This window comes from Rhineura floridana, chromosome 1 (assembly GCF_030035675.1).
Source record: "Rhineura floridana isolate rRhiFlo1 chromosome 1, rRhiFlo1.hap2, whole genome shotgun sequence".
NCBI classification, from domain to species: domain Eukaryota; kingdom Metazoa; phylum Chordata; class Lepidosauria; order Squamata; family Rhineuridae; genus Rhineura; species Rhineura floridana.
Genome location: NC_084480.1, coordinates 300514463 through 300532432, shown reverse-complemented (window position 1 = coordinate 300532432; position 17970 = coordinate 300514463). Strand labels below are relative to the sequence as shown.

The following is a 17970-nucleotide window of genomic DNA, read 5'->3' as shown; positions in this document are numbered from 1 at the left end:
TATATGGTAAGTGCTGTTTGTATAGGAGATACATGGTAAGTGGAATGAAAGAGGAAGGGGGAGTGAATGGGCAGTAGAATGCTGGATGATTGGCTGAATGTTTAAAATGGCTGACAGTATAAATGGAAGGATGTCAGGTAAATCTGGGGGGATGTGAGGTGGAAGGTGGATGTGAGGTGGAAGGTGGATGTTAGTGGGTTGTTTTGGTGGGTTTAAGAGAGGAGATTGTGTGGAGAGTTGGTGGATGTGAGGAGAGTGTGGAGTTCGGATTAATACTAAGACCAGTACCTCAGGGATAGATGAAACCATATGCTTAGGTGCCTTTATAAAGAAATCTTGTTATCTCTGTTATTTAATAAATATATTTGGTTTACCAAAGGCCTGATCCTTGGCTGGAGTTTCACATACCAGAAGGGAGGGTAAGGTAAATACCAAGGCTGAAGAGTGACAAATGGTGGCAGCGGGGAAGGGAAGAATAACACCACAAGTATTCAGAGCAAACCAGGATTATCTGCATTGATACAAAAGGATTGGGACAGCTTAAGCACGCAGTCACAGAGGTAACCTGATTGAGAGAGACTCAGGCAGAGTCTCTGGGAATACGGGTTATAGGACGTGACTGGTGGTGCTGCCTAGCAGGGGGATCTGGTGAGGTCTATGCTAGAGCGGGGAGAGAAACCATAAAAAAGGACAGTCCGGACTGGTGGAGTCGCTGGTGGTGCCTAGTGACAGGCAGTAACCACGAGCAGGTAGGAACCTGACAGGGAGAGCCGGGGAAGGACCGTCACAGTCACCTCCATCTTGCTAGAATCCAGACTCAGTTTATTGGCCCTCATCCAGCCCACCAGGCACTGGTCCAAGGGCTTTCACAGCCTCTGCCGATTCAGATGTTACAGAGAAATAGAGCCAGGTGTCGTCAGCATACTGCTGACACCCTGCCCCAAACCTGATGACCGCTCCCAAGGGCTTCATATAGATGTTAAACAGCACTGAGGACAAGATGGTACCATGTGGCATCCCACAGTGCAAATGCTAGGGAGCCAATAGACAATCACCCAGTGCTATTCTGTGAAAACTACCCTGCAGATAAGATTGGGACCACTGTAAAACAGTGCCACTGACACCCATCTCATCTAGTCAGAAGGATGCCATGGTCAATACAGTAGTATCAAAAGCTGCTGAGAGATCAAGTAAAAATAACAGGGTTGCACTTCCGCTGATAAGATAATCGGGGTGACAAAGGGTGATTCAGTCCCACAACCAGGCCTGAACCCAGACTGGGATGGGTCAAGATAACCTTGCAATTGCTGGGCCACAGCCTTCTCAATTACTTTCCCTAAAAGGGGGCATTTGTGACCGGGCAGTAGTTAGCACAAGCCAATGGATCCAGGGTGGGCTTTTTCAGGAGTGGACAGATCACCGCCTCTTTCAGGGCAGCTGGGACTACTTCCTCTCAGAAATACACCCTGGATCCACTCAGTCATAACCCCTTGCCAAGCTTTAATAAGCCAAGAAGGGCAACAGTTGAGAGGACACGTTGCTGGCTGCATTGTCGCAAGCACCTTGTCCATATCATCAGGCCACATCAGCTGAAACTGATCCCAAGAAGTTGCAGCAGGCATTGCACTGGACACCTCTCTGGGGACTACAGTAGATGCAGATGGGGCATCAAAATTGCTGAGCAACTTTACCTTCGAAGTGCCTTGAAAACAATTTACAGTGGGCTTAGTTTTTGTTTTATGTTTCTCTATGACGTGCCATATACATTTAGGGGTTTGGCCAAAATCATGCAGGAGAGGTACAGCAACAGTTCTGAGTCATGATGACTATATGCTACTTCCAGATTGAGGCAATATGCCTCTGTTGTTGGGGAGCAATCATGGAAGAACCCTATTGGGTCAATTTCCTTGCTTGTGTGTTTCCCAGAAGCATTTGACTGGCCATTGTGGGAAACAGGATGCTGGAGCATTAGTCTGACCCAGCAGGACTCTTCTGTTTGCACTGAAGAATTATTATTGTCAAAAGGAAGTTTCCCTCCATGAAAATTAAAAGGTAAAAGCGGCCATAAGTCTTTTTTATGCCTTCAACGGTAAAGCTGGGAATTAACTCTTAGTATTCTTCTCTGGGAGGGTCTAGGACAGGTGTTGCTGAACTACAAGTCCCATAATCCCTGGCCCATTGGCTATGCTGGTTGGAGCTGATAGGAGGCACAGGTCAGCAACCTGTGGAGGGCCAAAGATTCCCCACCCGCTCAAGGAGTATGATTATGGTTAAGTCCTAATTTATTTTGCAGCCTTTTTATGCCTAGTTATTGGTTTTTCAAGTTTTAGTGTGTAACAATACAAGTAACAAGCATGAACAATAAAAGGAAGAAAGACAGGTGGGGAAAGAGTTGAGTTTTAGAAACAACAGTTGTTTGGTTAAGCTAACAGACTTTAAAATCCAGACCATTTCCACTATATAAACCTATACAAAACACATTTATTTGGGTAAAAATCCTATAGATGGAGTACATGTGCTTGGGTTGCATGATTCCTTTATTTATATTTATTAACTTTGTAGGACTATGGTTTGCAAATCTGTAGTTATATGCTACTCTATGTGCGTAGGTTTCCTCACATTGTTGCAACACAGATTTGGAACACAAACCACCACAATTATTGCTATATCACAGGTATGCCATCCCATTTGGAATTGTCTTCATCAAAATAAAGGCACCAATTTAACAGAGTCAAGCGCATTTAAAACCATTAATTTCAACAAGCTTAAGTGCCCTTAACACTCTGTTGGATGGTCACTAACCTTTTGTTCATTCTGTTTATGTATGCATGTAAAAGCACCAATTCAGTTTGACATCTGTAAATAATGATTCGTTTTTATTAATATCTGCTGCAACAATATGAAACAGAAAACCTCTTGAATTATGAAGTAAATGTATCCAAGAGTACCAACATCTATACTCTGGACAAGAGGCTATTGTAAGGACAGAATATGGAGACACTGATTGGTTCCCAATTGGAAAGGGTATGAGATGAGTGTATTTTATCACCCTATTTGTTTAATCTATATGCAGAACATATCATACGGAAAGTGGGATTGGACCAAGATGAAGGAGGTGTGAAAACTGGAGGGAGAAACATAAATAACTTAAGATATACAGACGATACCATACTACTAGCAGAAACCAGTAATGATTTGAAACGAATGCTGATAAAAGTTAAAGGGGAAAGCATAAAAGCAGGACTATAGCTGAACATCAAGAAGATTAAAGTAATGACAACAGAAGATTTCTGTAACTTTAAAGCTGACAACAACGACATTGAACTTGTCAAGGATTATCAATACCTTGGCACAGTCATTAACCAAAATGGAGACATTAGAAATCAGAAGAAGGCTAGGATTGGGGAGGGCAGCTATGAGAGACTGGAAAATGTCCTCAAATGCAAGAATGTATCACTGAACACTAAAGTCAGGATCGTTCAGACCATGGTGTATGGATATGAAAGTTGGACAGTGAAAAAAAGCAGGTAAGAGAAAAATCAAAGTTTGAAATGTGGTGTTGGAGGAGAGCGTTATGTATACCATGGACTGTGAAAAAGACAAATAATTGGGTGTTAAAACAAATTAAACCAGAACTATCACTAGCTTATATGATGAAACTGTGGTTATCATACTTTGGACACATCATGAGAATACATGATTCACTAGAAAAGACAGTAATGCTGGGAAAAACAGAAGAGAGTAAAAAAAGAGGAAGGCCAAACAAGAGATGGACTGATTTCATAAAGGAAGTCACAGACCTGAACTTACAACATCTGAACAGAGTGGTTTATAACAGATGCTATTGGAGGTCACTGATTCATAGGTTTGCCATAAGTTGAAATCGACTTGTTGACATAACAACAAATGAACATTTTCATTTTCACCAGACTACATTCTGGAATCATTAGTAATTATACTTGAGAATATAGTTTCAAAGAGGTTATTATATATTTCTAATTCTCCTGTAAAAGTCTCTTGTAAAAAGGAAATCTTGTGTTTTCCCTAATAGGCCATATATTAGCAGATAAATCAAGGAATATTCATATATGCCTATCAAAGAAGTTCCATTTCTTCAAATCTAATTTAAGCCATAGCTGGGAAACTTTACAAAAATAATATTTGGCCCTAGTTGATGCAGCATGGGCACCTGGGTATTGAGAATTCCCATAGAACATGATAGATCCCTGTTCTTGTCCCCACTAGCCTGTATATCATATTAAGCGACTCTTTGTGAGCCTCCCATATCCCCAGCCTCTTGTCCCTCTGTCTGATGCAACTTACATGTATTTTGGAACGTGAGAACTCCTGCTGAGGCAAACGTAGGGACTGGATGTGGATTTGGGAAGTGTGTACAGCCCTTTAATTCTGCCAGCGCAGCTAGCCATTTACCTATGTGTGTCCCCAGGCAAGGGAGGAGACAAAATGGCTCTAGTGAGCCACATGAGAAACCTCTGCATACAGGCTGTGAGCTATGAGTGGATCAAAACCTTTTATTCAAAACACCATGGGGAGGGGGGGAGCCAAGCCTGTTAATGATATTCATCTTCTACAGTCAACTCAGGTATGTAATTGTTGGGACTATCACACTCAAAGTACATACTTTCTGAGACACCAATCATTGTGCAAACTATGGGCTTCCTGAGGCTTAACTGGATCTTTAACTTGGTCCCTGGGCTGGCATTAGCCTGCCCCGGGCCCCAGCACTCCCCTTCTGCGATTCGCGGCAGGATTGGTACCGCGCATCGCAGGGCGGGAGATCCCAAGCCGCCTGCCATTCCCCCGCTCTACTTACCTTTCTCTGAGCTGTTTTTTCGGCTGGCGGGTTTGCCATCAACCAAGATGGCGGCCGAGGTTTCCCTAAGGGGCTGAAGCCTCTGCCGTCATCTTGGTTGATGGCACGTATGCGTGCTACATGTGTGCATTGCTGCCATCAACCAAGATGGCGGCAGAGGCTTCAGCCCCTTAGGGAAACCTCGGCCGCCATCTTGGTTGATGGCAAACCTGCGCGCGCAACGCGCGCAGCCACAAAAAACAGCATAGAGAAAGGTAGGTGAAGTGTAGAAATGGCGGGCGGCTCCGAAGCTCCTGTCCTGCTATCCGCGGCAGCAACTCTGCCGCGGATTGCGGAAGGGGAGCGCAGGAGCCCTCAGCCAGTGTCCCACCTGGCCGCCCTTTAGAAGCGGACCTGATAACCTGTCATTGTTCTGGAGGCTCCAATAGTGAGCCTAACTTTAGAAGGCGGTAGGATTATCCTGGGAGGCTCAACGGCAGTCATACCCCCTAGTTGGTCCAGATGCTTCCTGTCCTTCCCTAATCAAGAGGATTACATATAGATTGTTATTAGGATTCTTTCCTCCAGATATAAACCATATTCATTTCTAAAAGCACATCTTCAGGTTAGTCAAAAACGTGCAGAAGCTGCTGTCGCTTTTTTAACAAATACAAGTCAGAAAGCTCTTTTTGCATTACATAGTTAAATTCCCACAAAAAAGATGCTCCTAGTTTGTTTTGCCAACTCTTAGAGAGAATCTCTAGGAGCTCCAGAAGTTGTCATCCTTTAACATATCTAGAAGAAGCTCTCTTTCCAGTTACGAGTCCCCTGCTTTAGTAAGTTTCAGTAGGTTGCACCACAGACACTGAGTATAATGCATAAATCTCCTAATTTAACAGATCAGTATTAGTAAATCAGATCTCCCTAAATCTGAAGTATTCCCACTCTGAAGACTGTATAGTATTTGTTTTATGGGTAATGTTGCCTCTTTGGACATCTCTTCGAACTGTTCTGAGATTTTCTGGTGAAAGATCTTTAACAAGAAATTTGTCAAGAAAGAAAGTATTAAAAGTACCTTGCAAAGGACTCATAATGAGGATGGTGGTGATGATGTGTATTTGATTTTCACCAAGGTTCGGCGCTGCTACTTATGATGAACAGGAAGAAAGGAGACAAGGGATTTGAGAGCCCAAGACCTTATAAATTATAAGTATCTGTTACTGTTTCTTTTCTTATTACCATAGGTTATTTTTTTTTAACTGTGAAGATATAGGCCTATAGGCCCTTGGTGCTGAATAAGTACCCAGTTGCTGGTTGTAAAAATAAATGTGGTGAGGAGACGAGAGCCATTGAAGTGGTATTTCGGCAAGCAGTTATATAGTATAAATCAATTCCATTAAAATGGTGTAGACTGCATTTTTTATTTCTTTCTGATACATGTAAACATGTACAGTGCAATCCAAACCATTTGTACTTGGAAGGAAATCCTGTTGAATTTAATGGGGTGTACTCTCAGGTAAGTGTGGTTATGATTGCAACCTTAGTTCTCTATCAAAAGGAGCATGGATCCTGAGAGTATCATACAGCATGATCCACAAAGAAGTTGAATTAGAATATTTTTAGGTAGATTGCTCTTAACAATGTGAGGTTCTACAGGAACCTTTTATTTTCTCGGTTTGAGTAGTATGTCAGTTTAACTAGTTCTCACATGTATTATGATGTTGCAGTGACGTCAATACTTTTGATGTAGAATATGCTTGAAATTTACTCGGGTTTGTTTTTTGCAACAGCTAATTGCGATGTGAAGTGGCAACTGAGTTAAGAACTATTGAGGACAGAGGGGCCCAAACTAGATAATGCAAGAAATGTGTGATTGTAGTGGATGATTAGGATTGGAATCTTCAGTATTTATTTCAGTATTGAATGTGGTGTATATTGACACATAGGTGATACTTACTTGATACCAGCTTTTTTAAAAAAAACATTATTTATTAGATTTATTAGATTTATATTCCAGCTTTTCTCCCAGTAGGAGCCCGTGTGAACATGAGTACTGAAAATTAATGTTTAGCCTTAATTGGTCTCTTATGGAGGGTGAATGATAATTATTTCCAAGGAAGTATCCAGAATGGCCCATGTCTAAAATTATTATGTGACACAGGAGTGCAGATAGAGAGATGGGCTACTAACTTATTTTCTAGTTTTCTGCAAGTTTATATTTGTCAAGATCCTTATTTTGAAACTTTCTTTCTTCCTTTCCCCAGCACAACCCACCAGGTGGTGTGTATCAACAATATAAATTTCCAGAGAAAATCTGTTGTTGTAAGTATATTTAGGGGATGGGACCATAGCTCAGGGGAAGAGCACATGCTTTATGTACAAAGGATCCCAGGTTCAATCTCTGGCATCTCCAGCTACAAGGTTCGGTTAGCAGGTGATGGGAAAGGCCTCTTCCTGAGACCCAGGAAAGCAGCTGCTAGTTGGAATAGGCCTGGTGTGGCAAATCTTTGGTCCTTTCTACATGTTGCTGAACTACAACTCCATCATCCTTGCCCATTGGCCATACTTGCTGAGATTGATGGGAGTTATAGTTCAGCAACATCTGGAGGGCCAAAGGTTCCCTACACCAGGAGTAGAATATCCTGGGCTGGATAGGCAAATAGCATAACCTGAGCCACATTCACACCATACATTTCTTCCACTATTATTCCACTTTTAACAAAGTATTCCACGCCCCACAAAGAATCTTGAGAAGTATAGTTTGTGAAGCGTGCTGGGAGTTGTTAGGAGACTCCTCTTTACAGAGCTACAATTTGCTGGAGTGGTTTAACCGTCATTTCCTCTTCCCAGAGAATTCTGGGAATTGTAGCTCTGTGAGGGGAACAGGAGTCTCCTCGCATCTCTCAGCACCCTTTACCAACTACACTTCCCAGGATTCTTTGGGGGAAGCCATGGCTGTTTAAAGTGGAATAAATGTCTGGTGTGAATGTGGCCCTGGTAGAAGTCAGTGTCCTGTGTTCTTATTCAGTTGACATATTGAAAGGCTACATCAGAAGCCTCTACTCTTTTATGGCTGTTAAGGGATTTGCTTTTATAGTTGGTTTAACTGTGCTACTTTTCTTCTCTCCATGTATTTCTCTGCTTCCCAGTTTGTGACAAACAGCATCACATTTCTGCTGTAATATTTAAAATGGCCAGAAGAGTATTCTAGAGGAGTGTTATCCCTTTCTTTAGATGCCTATCCTTATGTTCTTTGTCACTGCAGGCCTGCTTAGTGGTAATGTTATAGGTTACTGGTAGGAGTGCTCAAAGTTTCATGCTACATAAAGTGACTTTAGTGAGAATTTACCCTGAGCTGAAACTTGATAAAATTATTGCAGTCACAACAGTAGGACATGAATTGTTTGTAGATCCAAAAAAAGCCGCTCCTAAGAAGTGTCAGAGAACACTTCTTCTCCAAGACTTCAAGGATAGATTAGGCATCATAAACCATTCAGATATTATAAAAATTAAACCCAGTTGTACATAGAACTTTGTATTTTCACATCAGTTATTTATTTGCTTAAGGATAGTGAACTGCAAAATTTATTTCTGAAAAATAAAATCTTCAGAATACATCATAAAAACAAAACAATAAACTACACTTAATTGATAACATGTAATGCCCTCTTAAAAAAGAAAGGCCTGTGGTCTTTTCCAAAAGCTGCCACAGGGAGGCTCAGGTGGGTTTCTGTTTGGAGGGAGTTCCACAACTCCAGAGCTATTGTGAAGAAATCTTGTTTCAGATTCTGGTATTTTTGATACTGCAGATAGTTGGGTTTTGGAACAGGACTTTCTTGGGTGATTTCAACAGCCTGGTTGGCTCTTGCAGGAAAGTGTTCCATAAGATATGAAAGACCAAGGTAATTGGAGGGAAACCATTCTACTTCCTACAAATTGTTGGTAGCTTATGAGTGATATTAAAGATGCCATTCCATTTAATTGCACTCAGAAGCTTATTGGCAGAGGGTGCAGTTTTGCTCAGCACAGGTCTTATATGCTGATTTTTTCCACACTTGGTTAGAGGATAGGCTGCTGTGTTCTGAATGCTGTTGATGGGCAGTCTGAAGAGATTACATTGCAGTAGTCAGACCTCACATTTACAAAGACAGGGAAGAAGACTACAAGATATCTCCTTCTATCCTAGAGAGGGCAATGGAACATGAACAGCTGCATTCTTCCACCTTGTGTTGATTAAGAGTGATGAGTTTCACTGGTACATTGTCCTGTTTTTCATGAGCTTTTGTGTTCCCAGGAACCTTTAATATAGTCCACATGCTCTGTTTTTATGTGCTTACCCCCAGGCTTTGGATGAATGATTGCCACCAAACAAGTTGTGTCTGTTGTTTGTCTTGGTTATGATGGGGAAGGACTAAATATTTACGTTAGTGTTCTTTTTTAAAAAAAGTTGGAGTGAAGGACGTGTACTCACTTTGATGTGATTGTGATCTTGCCTTCCGTTGTTCATTGTTATACTTTGACATTACCTGTGGAGGAGCTGCAGCACCTGCATAGCTTCTCCAGTAACATGGATGAAGCTTGCAGTGGTAAAAGCTGTGGAGTTCCTGATGTAAAAGATGATAGTAAAAAGGCCCTCTAAAATGCATCAGTTATTCTACACACGCATATGTAATTATGTTGCCCCGTGTAAGAGCTCATGCTCACTGCCCCCAAATGTTGATGGCTGGAGGACATTAGTTTGGTGGACTGATGCCTCTCTGTTGGCAGAGAGGAACAATGCCAGTGATTGGAGGCTGCGCTTGCAGCAGAGGTGGGCAGAAGACTAATGCTGACAGTAGGTGGAAAGCTTTGAAGGGACATTTGTGTGTTGGGGGCAGGGGTGGCTTTGGGTCCGCTTGATCAACAGCCAATGGACCTCCAGTTAAAAAAAAAAGCATGCCCCACCATCTGTGCAGGCAGGTTTTGGGATGTGGCTGTGAATCCACCGTTCCATTCCTCTCCAGCTCCACTTTGGATTGCTTTGCCTATCAGTTCAATTGTCAAGTAGACAGGCCAGCTAATCCATTGCTGTAAGGAATGCGGACATCTGCTGCCCCCATTTCAGCAGCCATATTTTCTTATGATGCTGCGTACATACACAGTCGCATACAACGGCACTTCTTGTTTCACAAGGAAACACGCCTATAACAGGAGCACTGGTAGGTACCGAAGAAGCAAAAACAGCACAGGGTCAATGGTAAAAGGGAAAATGGGTGTGGTGTGATAGATAGTGATGCGCTTGGATCAAAGAGACATGGTTTCAGTTATGAAACTCCGCAGTAATCTTGGGCAAAACATCACAGGGTAGTTGTAAGGATAAAAGGGATTCTTGCATGAACACTGCCATGAGCTGGGGATTAAAAGTGTGACAGCTACGAAAGGGAGAAGTGGTGACCTAAAGGACTGTGTTCCTAAGACTATACAATGCTGTTTGTCATATCTTGAGTCATCATGTGTGCTCTTGTAGCTGCTGCTTGGAAGTACTAGTCCTTTTTTTGTTTTGAGCCAAAGATGTATCACAAGTTATGTGAAAAGAGCAGCAATGTACACGCTTGTCTCTTTAAAGGAGAACATGGATCCTTGTGTGTATTTTTTTTGGGGGGGCAGATGCAAAAGAAGAGAGGGCTCCTGTACATGCAGTATTCCTCCCTTCCTTGATCATTGGCCATGCTAGCTGAGGCTGATGGGAGCTGGAGTTCAAGAACATCTGGAGGGCCACAGGTTGTGACCACTGCTTTAATAGTTCTAATAATGACAAGCTGCACCTGCTGAAATTCTCGTGTAAGACCTCTATCCTCTTTTGTATCTGGTCACCCTAGCTGGATGTACGATTTTCTTAATTGACTGAAGGGCATGCTGCACTTCTGTTGTTACTTTTTCACTGCTGACACGAAAGAGTGCGCCTTTAAAAAGCAGGGTGAGAAGCATCCTGGGGAATGCTGATGTCTTTTTTTTAACCATTCAGTTATTTATTTATTTTATTTATGAATCACTTCCTATGGGGCATCTCAAGTGATTTCACAACACAGTAGAAACTTACGTGAAACGATTGCATATATAAAAACCATTACAAACATAAAAACAACTACATATGTAAAAACCATTTCAAATCCAGTATGGATACCAACTTCTGTCGGTATAAAAAGAAATGTCTTTGGAGGCTATAATTACATTTGTAAAACTCAAATCACTTTTGAGTTTCAACCTCTCCCTTTAAGACATATACTGTATGTACGTTCCTGATGTTCTTTTAAATATATGCAGGGCTATGTGGAGCTGACGATATTTCCCACAGTTGCCAACCTGAATAGAATCAAGCTGAACAGTAAACAGTGTCGGATATACAGAGTGAGAGTCAACGATCTGGAAGCAGCTTTTATTTATAATGATCCCACGCTGGAAGTTTGTCACCATGAGTCAAAACAGTAAGTAAATAGTCCATACTAGCTAGTGTATCTGGAATCATTATCAGTAGCTTTTGTAGTAGGATATAAATTGGGCTTTGAATCATGAATGCTGTTGAAACACAAGAGTGATCAGTACATTTAATAGATGTCAAAAGTGAGGTAATGATGGGCAAGTCTTAGAATTTCACAAATCTGAAGTTTTCAAGAGAACAGAAGAGCCCTTTTTAATCAGGCCGAAGGATCTAGTACAAGTATCCTGTCTCACAGAAGCTTGCAAGCAGGACCTAAGCGTAACAGCCCTGGTGACACTTGTAATTCCCAGCTACTGTTTTTCAGAAACACACTGCTTCCGGCAGTAGAAGGTAGAACACATATTGTATTTAGTAGTCATTGAAAGCCTTATTCTCCATAAATCTGTTTAATCCTCTTTTAAAGTCATCTAAGTTTTGCATCTGGTTGTTGGCCATCACTAGTTCTGATGTTAGGATGTTGGTTGTCGCATGTAACATGCAAGGGGAAGTGCGCTGCCAAGCCTCTCCCCTCCAGCGTGTCACCATGAGTTTGAGGGCAAAAGTCTACAAAGCAGAGGCTCCCCATGCAATTTAGATCTCTAATTGTGCAGGATTGTAAGCCTTAGACTTTCACATGTGGAGTCTCTCAGCTTCAGCCATTAATGTGCAGTGCTGTAAATGAGAGGAAGGGGATGTGCCAGACGGGACAGGACTTGACAGCACTTCCCCTGCTCCAGTGATTTTTTTTCACACAAGGAGAATTAATGCCTGAAGAGGGCTGAGGTTTTGTCATAGAACTTGGAAATTTTGATCTTGGCTACAAAACATCAAAAACAAACTAGGGGTGCAAACTTCAGTCAATGTTGTTGGTCGTTGTGTCATTTAAAGCTTTGGTTGAATAATCGGTGCTGCCTAGTTTAATTGATAAGGCTGCACACTTGTTTATTTTTTATCTGCTTTGGTTTTCATGTGTTACAGTAACGGAATGACAGACAGTCTTAATGATGGCCTTTGAATGATGTGTGGTAGCACTCGTTTATTAAGTTGCAAGAGTTTACTAAAATCGTACACTTCCTGCAGCATTTTCAAAATGTGACTACATTGAGGTTTGGGGAATATGCAAGTTTATTTAAATTTAATTCAGTCAGTTAAATTTCTTTTAACTGACCGACGGTCCACATGGTGCAGAAAAGCTTCAGGCAGCACATGCCATACATTCTTACAGCCTCGGTGTAGTTCATTAAACTGCTGATTCCAGACAATGAGAAATCCACAATAGGTGCCAAATTTTACAGGTGAGCGTAATTTTTTGAACTTCACAGTACTGTACTTGAGACATCAAGATAGCTATGTCTATATTCTGCATACCTTAGAACGACAGTGGGAACCTCTGGCCCACAGCCCAAATTAAGCTTGAGGCTGTATGTCCCCAAAGTATGCCCACCTGCCTCACAGCTGACACAATATGTGACGTCAGGTGTGGAATAGGTAAAGATATAGCTGCAAAAGAACTATTAGCCTTAAAGTGTGGTCCTGATAGTTCCTTGGCAAGCAAGGCTTGCTGTCACTGTTGATGGGCACTGATAGCAAGCCCCGCTGGGGTTGGCTGCACTACTGAGTTCCCAATTGGCAGCTGATCCCTGCTCAAAGTAGGACTTGCTGTATGGTACTTAGGTTTCCCTGCGGGGCTTGGTCTTTCCTTTGCCTGCATGGTTTGAAAGAAAGTGGGGTTTGTGCCACTGCCAATTAGTTGCTGCAGACCATGCTTCCTTTACCCACATGGTTTGATTTCAAACCATGAGTGGGCATAGGAAAATCTTTACCTGACATCATGGTCATGGCAGATGATTGGGAGGCCCTGCCACCTGGTTGGGGGACGTTGGGATTCTTCCCACAGGCCAGATTCAATTCTCCATCCCTTCTTTAGAGACTACCATCACCTCTGCACCACCTGAGCACCACTTGTGTTCAGTATCTTCAATATACTGACGATACCCTATTGATTATTCCCATCAGTGCCTTAAAGTTTGGTAGCAAGAGGACACAGAATGGAATTCTTGGTCTCAGATTGAACCTGATATGTTCTGCACGTCAACCATGTGCTACCACATTAACTTTCACGATTTTGAGGTTAACTCAGCCTGTTAACTATGGCTACTTTCCAAATGATGAGTATAACATTTACCCAAGCTCCCAGGTTTTTTTTCCCTGTTATCAGTAGTGCTTCCCCCTTTTCTTTTCTTGGCTGAGCTCCGTCAGACTTCTGTTCTATTTCTGTGCTCTTCTTCCCCACTGTGCATTTTTTTAAAAAAACATTTATGGAAGGGTTAATTTTGTTTTTCATTAGGCTGCTTCTCACTAGAGCTTTGCTCCAGGTAATCACGCAAGTTGCACCACTTCTCCAGGAGTAGGTGATTTGGGGTTGGGAATTGGGGCCTTTGCATTACTTGCCACATGGACAGACATGAAGTGTGTATCGGTGGCTGTTAAGGAGCTCTCATGTGGTTAGTCAGAGCTTATCTGCACTCTGTCAAGTTTCCTTTTCACCTTTGACACTTTAATATGTGCCTGCCACAGTTACGCAGGTGGCTGTGAGTTGCTGTTTGGAATGTATTTATTTATTACATTTATATACCGCCCCATATTAAAATTTACAATAATTGTGTTATGTTACACGAGGTGAGGGGCACCTGTGGCCCTTCAGGTGTTGCTGGCCTACAACTCCCATCATCCCTGGCCACTGGCCATGCTGACGGGGGCTGATGGGAGCTGGCAGCCCAACAACGTAAAAACTTGAATTCTAAGCCACACTGTCTGTTGAATTCATTGGTTTCTCTTTTTGCTGCTGCACTCCTCCATTGGAAACTATTGAGAGTTGGTGGTAGACTGTGAGCTGGATAATAATAATAATAATAAATTTTATTTGTTAGTCGCCTATCTGTCCGACTTTACGGACACTCTAGGCGACTTACAACAACAGTTAAAACACAATATACAATATATAAAATACAATTTACAATATACAGTACAACTGATATCACAACATCTGATTAGTATAGCAAAAAGCTAATCCATCCCGAAATTATAGGCCTGCCTGAAGAGCCAGGTCTTTAAAGCTCGGCGGAAACCTGTCAGGGAGGAAGCATGTCGAAGATCATAAGGGAGAGAGTTCCAGAGAGTGGGGGCCACCACTGAGAACGCCCTCTCCCTGGTCCGCACCACCCTAGCTGTTTTGACTGGTGGGACTGAGAGGAGGTCCTGGGTGGCTGATCTTGTAAGGCGGCTTAGTTGATGATGCTGGAGGCGGTCCTTCAGATAAACTGGGCCGAAACCGTTTAGGGTTTTAAAGGTCAACACCAACACCTTGAATTGAGCCGGGAAAACCACTGATAACCAGTGTAGATCTACTAACACTGGGGTAATATGGTCCCGGCGACGGCTATGCTTAATCAAGCGTGCCGCCGCATTCTGTACCAGCTGCAGTTTCCGGACTGTTTTCAAGGGTAACCCCACATAGAGCGCATTACAGTAGTCCAAGCGAGAGGAGACCAGAGCATGTATCTCCTGCGGGAGCATATGTACAGGAAGGTAGGGTCGTAGCCTCTGTATCAGATGTAATTGATACCAAGCTGCCTGGCTCACTGCTGAAACCTGAGCCTCCATGGACAGCTGGGAGTCAAGAATGACCCCTAGGCTGCGGACCTGGTCCTTCAGGGGCAATCTTACCCCATTAAGGACCAAGTCGATGTTTCCCAACCTTCTCTTGTCACCCACAAGCAACACCTCGGTCTTGTCAGGGTTAAGCTTCAGCCTTTTCTTGCCCATCCATCCACTTACGGACTCCAGGCACTTGGACATGGTTTCCACAGCCAACTCTGGTGAGGACTTAAAGGAGAGGTAGAGCTGAGTGTCATCGGCATATTGATGACACTGCAGCCCAAAACTCCTGATGATAGCTCCCAGCGGCTTCACATAGATGTTAAATAGCATGGGGGAGAGGATAGAACCCTGTGGCACTCCACAAGTGAGGGGCCAAGGGTCTGAAACCTCATCCCCCACTGCCACCCATTGGTACCTACCTGAGAGATAGGAACGGAACCACTGTAAAACAGTGCCCCCCATTCCCAATCCCTCTAGGCGATTTAACAGGATACCGTGGTCAACGGTATCAAAAGCCGCTGAGAGATCTAGGAGGACGAGGAAGGTATATTCTCCCCTATCCAATGCCCTCCTCATATCATCCACCAGAGCGACCAAGGCTGTTTCAGTTCCATGACCAGTCCTGAAGCCCGATTGGAATGGATCCAAATAATCCGCTTCATCCAAGTGTGTCTGTAACTGTAACCTGGATAAGCCAGGTTCAGATCGCAGATCGCCAATGAACTTGCTCGGCATGCATTGATTTCTCACAGCCTGATCCCAGCCATACTGAAGGATATTACATTGATTTCAATTGGATGTGGTTGCGATTAAGTGTGTTTCAGATTGCAGCCTCGGTCTGTAATATGAGAATGATAATAATTGGCTTGTCTTCCAGGGTTGTTGGAAAGATTACCGAGGAAAAGTATGTGAAGTCCTCTGAGTACTTGGGGGGGGGGGATGTTATATAAATGCTCAGTATTGTTTTTACTGGACACTCTTGGGAAGGATGACACATTCTCACACTGCAGGTTCCTGTAGGCTACCTGACTTCCAGTTACTTAGTACCCTCCTGTATAAAAAGGAGACACATGCCACCAAGCACATAGACAGAGACTTTGGATTGTACAAATAAAGCTTTGTTGGCTTTATTCAGAGCATGCTGTTGTTGTGCAGGAAGTTGGTGTACACTTTCTCATGTGTCTGGCATCCGCTTATATCCTGGTTTGCGATAGCATGAGTTGCCATTCGGGATACATCTTAACATTACATATCTGAGCTTACAAGAAACAATCAACTCTGAGCACAAAAATTCACATACAGTAGGGCCCTGCTTCTCGGCGCCCCACTTTTTGGCGTTCCGCTAATACGGCACCAGCAGGGCGATCAGCTGGAGGGGGCTGGAGCTCTCCAGCTGATCTCACTGGAGGAGGGGAAGATCAGCTGTAGAGCGCTACAGCTGATCTCCTCTTCTGGTGCAATCAGATTCCCGCACTCGATTTGATCATGCTGGAGGAGGGGAAGATCAGCTGTAGCGCTCTCGGTTCCAGACCCCCGCGCTATAGCTGATCTACTTTTGGGCGGTTTTCGCTGTATGAGTGGGGCCCTACTGTATAAGCATATTTTTGAGTAAGAAGCCCAAACAAAGCATTCTGCTGACTAGCATATTAACAGTTTAGTGGAAGAATCTGCAACTGGTTTAACTAGCTGAAATGATAGGAATAGTCTAGATTAACTATGTTTCTTTCTAAAATCGGTGTAAGTATGAGGAAAGGTTTTTGGTTTTGTCACAACGAAAGCTAAGAGAGAAGAATCTCGCTTGGCAAACAGTATTCTAAAGTGCGTTCTGATTTTTATACATAGTAAAACTGCATGTTGCTATTGGAGGTCGCTTATTCATAGGGTCGCCATAAGTCGTAATCGACTTGAAGGCATATAACAACAACAAAACCCTGCATGTGCCTAACAAACTCCCAGTTCTGGCATTCTGTAAGGTGTTTCTAACAGGCTTGTGCTAATTTTAAGTTAGACTTGGATCATCAGAATCAGGAGACCCCACAGGCCTTTCGTGTTAAATATAAATGCATATAGGGCAAAAGGATATAAGTCCATATCTCCATTACCCAGTCACTGCTATTTGTATAGACAAGTAAGCATATCTGTAAGATACCTCATCCACCATGATTCCTCCTACAGTGAGTCACATATCTGAACGGGACCTATCCACATGTGAAAAAGAGAACAAAATAAATAAGGATTTCTGTGAAATATTAGCCTCTATTTTAAGGAGTCCACCATTCATTACATAAAATATGGCCGGTTTCTGTCTGTGAATGCACTGGTATTTTAATATATAACCATAAGTTCCTTCTAGATACAGAGATTTTGGAAAGCTGTCCTTTGGCGATAATCAGGAGCAGAAAGTTCCTGTATCATTTTTACTTTAAAGTTGAAATGAGAGCATCCCTGAAATTAATATTGAAGTTGAGTCTTGTGTTAATTATTATTTCTGGTGCTCATTACATGCCATAATCACTAAAAGATTTAAATATGAAAACACCATTAGGACAAGTCACAAATTAACAACTGCTTTATGGATGGTTTATTTTTGCTGGGCTTGGGTCTGATTCTGGAAATAATTAAGTGTACAGATAATCAGACAGCATTTACTGTAATTCAAACAAAAAGGGGTTACCCAGAGCTCCTTAAAGAACCTCTCCAAATTGGGTGGTGCCAGTGTGGTGTAGTGGTTAAGGTGTTGGACTATGACCTGGGAGACCAGGGTTCAAATCCCCACACAGCCATGAAGCTCACTGGGTGACCTTGGGCCAGTCACTGCCTCTCAGCCTCATGAAAACCTATTTCGTAGGGTCACCATAAGTCGGAATCGACTTGAAGGCAGTACATTTACATTTTCATGATACAACAAGGTCTAAACTGAGTGAATGGGTAGTAAAATGGCCAATGCAGTGCGAACTTAAGCCAGTGTAAAGTGATGCACATTGGGGCAAGAAATCCTAATTTCACATATAGAGTGATGGGGTTTGAGTTAGCAGTGATT

The 17970-nt window shown here is 42.7% G+C and overlaps 1 protein-coding gene across 5 annotated transcripts in view; it reads left to right on the top strand.

The window, feature by feature from the left end:
* The first annotated feature begins 5071 nt into the window (after nt 1–5071).
* Nucleotides 5072–17970, top strand: part of TAF2 (TATA-box binding protein associated factor 2) — a 78506-nt gene continuing 65607 nt past the window's right edge. For 3 of the 5 annotated variants that reach the window (XM_061605703.1, XM_061605713.1, XM_061605675.1), the window contains exons 1-4: nt 5097–5438; nt 5947–6020; nt 7082–7135; nt 11117–11277. In XM_061605703.1, coding sequence (XP_061461687.1) covers nt 5964–6020; nt 7082–7135; nt 11117–11277 — 272 coding nt within the window. In that variant the 5' untranslated portion in view covers nt 5097–5438; nt 5947–5963. The other 2 variants (XM_061605694.1, XM_061605684.1) reach the window with 2 other exon arrangements.